The following is a 10,909-nucleotide window of genomic DNA, read 5'->3' on the forward strand; positions in this document are numbered from 1 at the left end:
GGGGGAAGGAGAGAAAGGTGACGGTAGGTAACTTCATCCTCAGTGTACACGGCTGTTACTATTACATAAGTTTACAGTTACAGCCATTTTTCCTTCTAAAACAATTTATACATGATAGGTGCATGAATATAGTACATAGCTTTCTCTTTCTCCAGGCTTCCACTAACCATTTCCTAATCATCAATACATGATATATTGAACTAGAATCTGCATTTGTTGCCATTTTTTTGTCCACAAGTTGCCACAAAAAGTGGCAAAAGTTGCCATAAAAGTGGCCAATAATGTTCAAGCTTTCAACTCTTGGTGACGACATAGCAATATGTTGAGAGAGGTAACTTAATCTATTAGTACAAGAAATTTCAATATGTTCTGTTTTAATAAGCATCCAGAATATCATTTGCAGCCACATATAATGTAAAAACGTGAAAAAGAAGGTTTCACAGCAGAATGAAATCAAAGTTAGAACAGCACATAAACAACTACAAAAATTAACAACTAAAATAAGGGTGTTTGTATATCTTTCCAAAGATCTCCATTGGCTTCCACTAAAAGCCAAAATTGAATATAAGTCAGCCCTACTATGCTTCAAAGGTCAAGCTAACCAGTCTCCCACATATATTCAAGAACTCATTGTACCATACGCACCATCACGTGAACTAAGATCCAGTGGCTCTAGACTAATTTCAACACCTCGTAAGAAATATTTTAATTAATGGACAGTACCTTTGCCTTTTTGTATGAGCATTTTTTATTGTCGGAAAGAATGTTGCGGTCAAAAAGTGCGCACATGTTTGTATGGTGTTAGTATGAATGCGTTTTTAATCTCCTATGTATGCCTTGGGCCCATGCTGTGGGGAAAGGTGGGATACAAATGCTCTTATTATTATTATTGGCGATTTTAACCCTAAACGTGTGTAATTTAAGAAAAAGTACAGGATTTTTTTGTTACTGTTTTGATGTGTTGTTTTTCTATTTTTTTGTGTTTGTGTAGCGTAATATAATTTAATTTGAGGTTGTTCCTACATTTTAAAAAAATAAAACGTTAATTTTGTAGTTGTTTGTATGCTGTTCTAATTTTGATTTCATTCTGTAAATTATGGAATCACACACAAGGGGCCTGCCAGTGTCAGTACTCGGTTTTGGTGGAGACACGCTCTAATATAACACATTATATTTATATTTTTGTAAAATGTAGGAACAACCTCAAATTAAATGATATTACGCTACATGAACACAAAAAAACCCAAAAAAAACAACACATCAAAACAGTAACAAAAAAAAACAAAACAACACATAAAAAAAAACAGTAACAAAAAAACTAACACACCGACAAATTAAAACACAACAAAAACGGAAAAGTAAAAGACAAACAGTAATATAGCATGTAATGTACCTACATTCTTAGCATGAAATTCAAAATACACGTATAATATGTAATGAAGTAGCCTTTTTTTTGTTGAAAAATGCCAAATCGCTGCCCTGATTCGTGGACCAAAAAATGCCAAAAATCGCGGCCGCGGGTCGAGGCCGCGACAAACGCAGATGCTAGATGGAAAAGAGTTTCTTATCAGTCAAGTACATTGGATAGTAGCCACCGTCACCTGCTGTCGGCAACATTTTGCATGAGGAAAATAACGGCATTTCTTATCTTATACACATCACACAAAGAGCAGCAGAGAACAAAATTAGTTCAGGTCTATGGGCATTCAGAAACTGTGGGAACAAAATGTCTTCAAACAGTCTTTGAGATTGACCTCAAAGTGAGAAGATTCCACAAGAGTGTTTACTGTTTATCTTATGAAACATGTTCACAATGGTAACTTTTATAGAACAAGCTTAGCTGAACTGAGAAGCAGTACATTCTAAAATTATTTCAGTCAGCACCGCAAGTTATTAATCTTTACCAAAGATAGTGAATAACAAGATGGGCCACTCAGCCAAAAAAGTGTCCGCAGGAAGTATGCTCTTTGCTTCAGATGGCGCTGCAGTCTGTTTTGAAGCTCTCTTTCATTTTTCCAGAAGAAGAATAAGAATAGCACCTCCTTGCGTGCGCAGATCGACTGCTGTTCATCAGCAGTTTGGGTACGTTCAGTGCGGAGTTTTAGTTTTTTTAAATATTTTAATGACCTCTCGCCTTTCATTCTAAAGTCAAATTAAACGAAGAAAACCATCACCCTTTCCTCCGGAAGAGGTTTTTTGTCAGCGTAACCATTTTAAAAAAGCGTTCTTCCGAAATTTATCCCAAAACTTGCTAGTTTCACTTTGATTTTTTTAAACTCAAGTAGGGTAACTCTGTTCGCAAAGAGTGCGCTTTTGTGAAGAGGGCGCCACCAAATTTTGAGGACACTTTTTTAATTGGCTCAAAGAGAGAAGTGGCCCATCTTGTTATGTACTATCATTGTCTTTACTAGAAGCTGTATACCACAGTTAGTGAACAAAAAAGATGAGCCGACTATTCACAAAAAGTACAAAAACCCATAGAAAACTAGAGTCTATGGGGCTTATTTTTGGTTTGATGCAAAAGAAAGATTAAAAAGTACTTCGGCAAAAATGAATGTTGAAGCACTCAACTGAGCTCTGTTTGCTTCAGCATGACATTAGCTTTCAGTGAAAGTTTTTATCTCTATGGCAAAATGGAGCAGTATTTTTAAAGTAAATCTTATAATGAAAAGTATTATAAATCTATGTGCACTAGTTGAAATGACTCCTATCCCACTTCTAATTTCACTCAATTATCTACACTAAATTAAAGAGCAGAAACAGCAAGAGGAAGTTGATCACAGCATTCTCTATTTTACTTTGTCATCGAGGGGAAGGTCCAAGGGTAGGGAGTTGTCACCAAACCACCTGTCGCATGGACTGAACTCAGGTCAGGGATTCATGCACATGCCATAGGTGTTATATAACAAGAAATGGAGACATAAAAGTAGCTAGTGAAGAGTAAAATGACTATGTCACAGTCATTGAACTATGAAGCCTTGAAATTCAACGGTCAAATGAACTTTAGAGGGTCGAAACTGGTAGCAAGAAATCCTGGCTACATCCACTTTTGCAAAACAAATTGTATTCTTGTTCACGACATGAACACTACATGCTTAAATCATTAAATTTTTAGACTTTAGTAACCTTTAGTTTGAAGACATACCAATATAAAACAGGTTTGCACCAGGCAAACATTATGGTTCGCTATACCAGTCAAAAATGCTATTAAAAGAAAATGTCTGATAAAAAATAAAAATTAAAACTTGTTGTGAGTAACTTTGGCCTACAATACAATGCAGGAGACATGACACATTATTTAAGTTGTTAGGTATACCCCATTCTCTTGACTTATTGATACTGTAACTAATAACAGAAATGTGGTTTCATAGAAGACTGCTGAGAATATCTTGGAAGGAAAAGAAATTAAATGAAGTACTCGAAAAAACCCATGTGGGCCTCTCGCTGAAGGTAAAACCATCAGGAAAAGACAGGTAGTTCTTGGGAAGCTTAATTAGACATAAGGGCCTTGAACATCTAGCTCTCACTGACAAAATTGAAGGCAGAACGAGGCAGGGGAAGGCCCAGAGCAACCTACTTGAAGAGCCTAAACAGATAGGGTGACAGGGAAAGATCAGGGTAATGTAGCTTTTTTGAGAGCATCTGAGCAAAGGAATGAATGGAGAACCATGATCGCCGATGTCTGTCACAGATTTGGCACTTGATGAGATGATTTTGTATTTCCCTCTCCTCCTTCTTTCTCTTCCATTTGAGTCCACAGGTGAGTTAACAAATTAGGTTCACAAGGAATGTCAAGTGATGTTTGTGCCGACAGCTCACAGTGCGTTCTTAAAGCAAGGGAAATAGCCCACTTGAACATTTATGTTCATACACACATAAATATGAGGAGTCCAACAATGCCACAATGATAATCTTACTTGTATTCCAAGAGAGCCATCCTTTCCTCACATTCATTTCAGATGGCGGGATTGCCTCTTCATACGTCAAAGGTTTTGTTCTGAACCTGGTCACTTTAGGAACTCCCGATTTTTTATTCTTGGCAAGGCAGGCTGTTGTAGACAGACCCCGAAATGCAACGTTCAACGATGACAAAGGAGCTGCCCTGTTTAAAACCTGGATAAAGAAGAAATGAGAGAAGAAAATGTTATACAGAGACTACAAAAGCTCGGAATCACAATTCTTCAGTAAAACCAAGAGAGACTGGTGCTTCCCTTTTGACGGGCTTTTAGGTCTTTTACTGTGTTGAAAGGACGAGAATAGAAAAAGACTTCTTCAAGGAGCTCTGACTGAGACAGTTTTGAAAATTAATGTCTAGTTATATTTTTCTCCATAATGTATGTTCTAATTCTAATGTCCTCATTCAACCAGGGTTGGGTTGATTTAAATCAGGTCGATTTAAATCAGTTGATTTTTTAAATTTAAATCAACTTCATTTTAAAAATAAAAATCAGTGATTTAAATCACTTTAAAAAAATTGTTTTCAGTTTTTACATATACAGTTGAACCTGCCTTAAAGGAAACCTGTATAAAATTGGAAACCTGTCTCTACGGAATCTCCACGCTCCCCCCTTGATATATTCCTCTTTAATTACCTTTATAAAACGGAAACCTGTCCAACGCAGAAACGGAAAGAAAAATCTGCTCCCTTCCGATGGTTTCACTTGTCTAAGACAGAAAATGCTTTGCCCGCTCAGCCCTGATTTGAAACAAAACTCACAAGTTTGGTACCGCCGGCTCTAAACTTTATGCGATGGCCATGCCGCTGGGCGAGGAAGGGGAGATGGGGTGCAATTTGGGGGTAGATGTTACCCCATCATGTGAGCCCTGCGCGATGCAGATGGTCAGTGTAGTGTGGGTGTGAAATCTCACGACTGCCCGTGAGAGTGCTCGAGTAACGAGCCACGACGGAAACTTTCCTGGGTAGCCAGAAGCCAGAGGTGTGAAATTAGATTGACCAATTCCTGCCGCCGTGATCGTACGGCCAGCCGAGAAAAGAGTTCCTCGAATCGTTGTTACAATGATGGCAGTGAGGGGTGGTATTGGTGGGTGGGGCTAAGGGTGGAAGCAAAGGAGATGTTCAAACGTTTCCATTTTTAATAGGTCAAACAGTGGTCCTATGAAAGGCAAGCACTGGTGGTAATTGGATTAGTAAGACAGACGCATGTCATTATCAGGCAGGATAGCAATTGAGAGGTGTTAAGTTTTGACCACTGCTTGCCGATCGTACAAGCAATCTTTCATCCCACCGGCTGGGCCTTTGAACCCCCCCCCCCCCAAACCTCCATCTCCCTCTAAATTCCCCTGTTTAAGACGGAAAATGTCTAAGACGGATTTTTCTTCTGTCTCCCTTGCGATTTCGTCTTACACAGGTTCGACTGTATTTAAACATACAGATATATATAAGATTTAGTAGACTAATATAATCATGCTTAAAAGTTTGCTTTCCCCCCTGTCACTGTAAAATAATACAGTATTCAATTTACTTTTTTTTTCATAATTGAAATTAGCATTTTAAAATATTTTTTTAGACAAACACAAGCACGTGCGCGCGCACACACACACACCCATCCACACACAGACTAAGGAAATGTCTAGATTTATTAACTGTAAACTTTATAATTTATTGAATGTCAGATCAAATCAACTGTGACTGAGGAGAATAAAAACATTAACAAATAAAAATCTAAACAATGTAATAAAAATAATAATTCAGATATTATTGCAAATTAACAAAATGGCAACTGAAGGAATTTTGAAAGTAAATCACTTTCATACAATATTAACGGTTTTACAATAAGCAACAATTTAGATCATGTTGAAATTACCCATGGAGTTGTTTGGGGTTGAAGGTTTTGAAAAGAAACACAATACAGTATTCAATTTCCTTTTTTTTTTCAAATAAATTGAAATTAGCATTTTTTTCCTTCGTTTTAGACAAACACAAGCGTGCACACACACACATTGTAATAATATGCAAGTTTATCTATGCATAATTACCCCCCTTCCTGTTAGACTGACATTTTCTTCATTTTTGTCTGTAACCATGAATAATTCACTATATATCAGATTAAGGCTTTCTTTTGCAGTTGCTTAAATTAATCATTAGTTAAAATAAATAAAACAATGCATTTTGCACTAAAAGAATATACTTTCAGTCACTAAAGATCTCAAACTGTGTTGACATTAAAAAACAAAAAAATTAAATGGATAATTAAAAATACGATTAAAATTTTTTTTAATCAATTAAAAAAAAATAAAAAATCACCAACCCTGCATTCAAACTGGTAATGAAACAGGCTAGGAATTAACGGGCTGGGATTCTTCATCATTATCTGAAGTTGAGACAGGTTTTCTGACAAGCAGGGCAAATGTTTTAAGTTTTTTTTTGGTAAGTGTTTTACGGCGCTCCCAAATGCATAAGTTGTAAGGTCATATGAGTGAGCGGGACATAACATTTTCAGTCGGTAGGAAATTTTGAATTTTGCCACGCTGACGGCCGAAACCTACTCTTATTAATTTTTGGACCACCAAGGCATCTTTAATTTGCACTACTTGCACTTGGGACCTCCGAGATTTTTCGTCTTTGTCCGAGAAGGCTAGGTGCAGATCTTTCCTACCATAAGATCAGGGATGTGGCTGAAAGACAGCAGTAAGAAGGAGTCAAGGAGTAGCCGTAGAAAGGCTGCAGAAAGAGTCAGGAGCTTAGAGGAGGGGGAAAAGGAGGTGAGGGGATGGGGGCAGAAAGTGGATACGAAAGCAGACGACAGAACATTGTTAGTAGAGAGCAGGAAAGGAGGTGAAAGGAGAACATTTTATAGAAGAAAATTTTCCGTCGCGATCCGGATTCAAACTCAAGACCTATTAAATGAGAGGTGAACACTTTAACCTCTAGACTACGAGAGCCCCTGGCAAATGATGTTTAAATATTCAAAATCAGAATTGTCAAGTATTCTTAAAAGTGATACTGTGGATTTTGGAAAGTATGAAACACTGGATGGTACGTGCCAGGCCAAGATAAAAAGAATAGAATGATCTCCGCCAAAATGCACGCCATACAAAGACATGCTCTGCTCAAACATAGGCAATAGTAATCACTAAAATATCCAGGAAATGAGATCAATGTGTGTCCTCCCCCCCCCTCTCCCCCCCATCCCTCCCTTTCAAATGTTCACATGAACGCATGCTCCATGTCAAGTGCACACTGTGGAGCCCTCCCGAGCACTGTGTGTTTTGGCAGAGACTACTGTACAGTCTAGCACGCGCATAGCAAAACACGCACATAGGGCCTATCAAAAACAGATTTTCAGGCCCTGATTGTTTTCTTACATTTTCTTTGTATCTGAAATACAGACATAACAAAATTATTTCCAGGTCACGTTGATTTTGCCTTTTGCCATGAGCATGCTAGACTCTTTTTATACAGTTAAAATAACTTTAACTCTCTTATTTTTTTTAAAGAGTTTACTAGATCTAGAACTATGGATGGGTGTGTCAAACACATTTGTCAACCCCTGACATGTCGAGATCCATGCTCAACTTAGAAAGTATTAGAAGAAGATTTAGTACTTCTCGCATTAAGCACCGTTCTTGACATATGTTAAATCTTATTCCCGATATAATAATAAGAGTGAGAAAAGTGGGAGGAATCAGAAGGGCAAGAGGACAAGCAATGATGGCAGCAATCCATTTATGAACTCATGTGACTTTGTAGGGCTCTAAACCATGGACTTTCTTAGACTCCGTGAATAAATCGTACTTGATGTTAATTTGTGAATTCTCAGATAAGAATATAACTTAATATAATACATACGACTTAAAAAATCTTGGCAGACAATGAGAGGATTGCGTTTGCTGTGATTTGAAGGGCAACAACAGGACAAAGTGTGACAAAAGGGCTCTTGTGGTTGAGAGGTTACGGTGTTCGCCTCTCGTTCAATAGGTCCCGAGTTTGAATCTGGACAGTGACGGAAAATTTTCTTCTGTAAAATTTTCTACATTCACCTCCTCTCCTGCTCTCAAACAATGTTCTGTTGTCGGCTTAAATGTCACCATTTTTGACCCCCACTCCCTCACCTCCGGTGCCCCCTCCTCTGGGCTCCTGACTCTACTCTTTCTGCAGCCTTTCTACTGTTGTTACTCCTTGACTCCTTTTTACTGCACCGTTTTTCAGCCACATCCCTGATCTTATTGTATGTAAGATCAAACACCTAGCCTTTTCGCAAAAGGGCAAAAAATCTCGGAAGTCTCGTGCGCCAGTTGCACACGTATGGAATAGATCCTTTGGTGGTCCAAAATCTATCAGAATATACAGTATTTAATCTACTTAAATCGATATGCTTTGGGAAGTGGATTTGATGTCGATAAATTAAAATATAAAGCCAAAGAGGAAAAACAAGGCGAAGTCTGCCGTAAAAAGACAACACTACTTTTTTAAGCTGGTTGCTTCCCTTGATTTTTACACAACTACACAGTGAAACTAACAAGAAGCAAAGGGGAGGCGGGGGTTGGAGTTACGGTACCACAGGCCGAGCAACGAGAGGCGCACACTACAGACCAGCGTAATCTTTGTTGTAGCATCCTTGTAAGGCCTGTATAACTGCTGGGGAAAATGGAAAGGCAAGGCACTGAATCACTGACCGTAGCACTTTCCAACGACAGACTGAGAATGGGATGGGGAAGGGGAGTGAGCGATCGAGAGCAGTGGGTAGGGAGGTAATGCCCAGCGCGCGAGACGCTCACGTCTGTGAGCAAGGCACTGTACTGTGTTGGAGACTACACTGTGTAGGCCCAACATGACCTACTAAAGCCTAGTGTGCCGAATGGGCAACTGTACTTGGCGGGTATGCGGACTGAATGAAGAACTAATACGTTGACCGTTAGCGTGGCTTATTCCCCCAATTATGTTCATGGGCTTCGCCAGGTACCCAGGAAGCATAACGATAAAGCAGAGTGGGCCGAAAAAAAGTCAATATAAGAGAAATTGTTTTGTGAATTTATTGAAGGAAAAATTTCGTCATTGGAAATTATGTCGATATGTCAAAATGTCGATACATCGGCTGTCAATATAAGTGGATTATACCGTGTATTAAGATCTAATCTTACTTCGGCCGCCACTGGGACAAACTTAAAAATTTCCTACCAATTGAAAATGTTTAAAGTGTCCCGCGCTCTCATATGACTACACCACACATTTGCGAGCGCCATAAAACACAAAAAAAAAGGTTGACAACGCAGCACTGGCACTGGCACTCTGTGGCTGTGGGAGAGTACAGTTGAATTTAGCCCCCAAATCAGGGTCCCCTTACGAAATGGTAGCCTACTTCACATACATGGCCCCAAAAGTATTGGGATAATACATTGTGAGACAATTTTCTGAAGGCAGGCGCTATTTGCAACGCCGCATTCTGAATAGCTCCCGTGCTATTTGTCACGCCGCGTTCTGAATAGCTCCTGTGCTATTTGTCACGCCGCGTTCTGAATAGCTCCCATGCTATTTGAAACGCCAGTACCAGATCTTGAAGCCATCGTTTCTACATCATAATATTGTAGTTCTGCCTGTATTATTTATAATGTGGAAGCTTTCTCAGTTTCTGAATAAACCTCCTATGATTTGACTCCTTTTTTTAAAGACGTCTTATTCTGATCAATATTGGGTAGATCTAGATTAGATCTAACAATTGTTTCTGACATTGTTTGCACAAAAGTAGACTAGACATACAGTCTCATAATCATTTGAGTTTGAGCAAGTAAGTCGAAAGACGCTTAGATAACAATAAAAAGACAGTGCCACTCGGCAAAAGCAGTATTTTCTGTCCGCAGTGTCGTCATACAATAGATCTACGAGTACCTAAAAATATGTTAGCCCTAGAGAACGTTACAAGCTGTCTACATTCTCTAAGTCTAATGCTCAGTGCTTCCAAGCATGGCATCGAATCCCGGTCCCCGAAGATTTTTTTTTTCTAAAAAAAACAAAAACAAATTAGACTCACAGACCAAGAAAGCCACTAACTTTAACCAGGCCTAAAATCCCTAAATTGGTCAAAAGAAAAGTATAGTAAGGCTATAGGCTACAGCCTACTTTGTACAGAGGTCCTCTTGGGACAAAACCAGAAAGTGCATTCTTCATCACTACATTAAAAAAAAACTACAAAGAAACAAGTTATAATCTATGGGAAAAATAATTTGTTGGTCAGTCGAGAAGAGGACACACAAAAAAACCCCCCCAAAAAACCTTCCACGACCGGGAATCAAACCCACGTTCACAAAATAAAGGTTTGGCTTCAAGCGCAGACGCGCTGTCCATTCGGCCATCAGAACCTCCGACAACAAAGCGCAAATTAGGCTGCTAAGCTTTATAATTTTAAGCACGGCGACATGGCGTTTTATTTAGCACTAGAATAGATCTAGATCTAGGGCTGATCGCGCAACGCGATCTATCTAGATCTAGATCAGATTCTATATATATCTAGATTTAGAAGTAAAGACTAACGTTACACAAGCCAGAAACAACACAACCTAGACTCTTGACCCCATCATAACATAATAATCTGGCTTTTAGACTTTTAGGCTAATCAAGATTTCTAGTCTAAGTCCCAAGGCATGTTTAAAGACAAGGAACAAGCATGCACCTGAGATATATTCCACATTTTTCTTTCTTGGCAGCTTATAAAGAGCGAAGACTGTAGATCTAGATCTAGTGCCACTTCCCGTCACGAAGTCGAAGTCAAAAGTTTGCCATTGCTTTGGTCACCTCTACGATGAATACGGTACGCTACGCAGCTAGCAGTGTGTGTGCTGCAAGATGTTGAAAGCAAAACCGGAAACACAAAACGCTGCCATTCGTTGGAAGTGCCACCTCTTGTTATTGGTCAGTTATATTTATCCAGCGAATGAAAATATTCCATGGAAA

At 38.9% G+C, this 10,909-nt stretch overlaps 1 protein-coding gene across 1 annotated transcript in view; it reads right to left on the reverse strand.

The window, feature by feature from the left end:
• The window catches only part of LOC101853765 (28S ribosomal protein S24, mitochondrial), an 11,769-nt gene extending 949 nt beyond the window's left edge, over window positions 1-10,820 (reverse strand). The window contains exons 1-2 of the mRNA XM_005092550.3: window positions 10,629-10,820; window positions 3,918-4,113 (exon numbers count right to left, since the gene is read on the reverse strand). Coding sequence (XP_005092607.1) covers window positions 3,918-4,113; window positions 10,629-10,646 — 214 coding nt within the window. The 5' untranslated portion in view covers window positions 10,647-10,820. The remainder of the gene's footprint in view (window positions 1-3,917; window positions 4,114-10,628) is intronic.
• Between the last annotated feature and the right edge of the window lie 89 nt (window positions 10,821-10,909).

Source organism: Aplysia californica, unplaced genomic scaffold, assembly GCF_000002075.1.
Source record: "Aplysia californica isolate F4 #8 unplaced genomic scaffold, AplCal3.0 scaffold00048, whole genome shotgun sequence".
NCBI lineage: Eukaryota > Metazoa > Mollusca > Gastropoda > Aplysiida > Aplysiidae > Aplysia > Aplysia californica.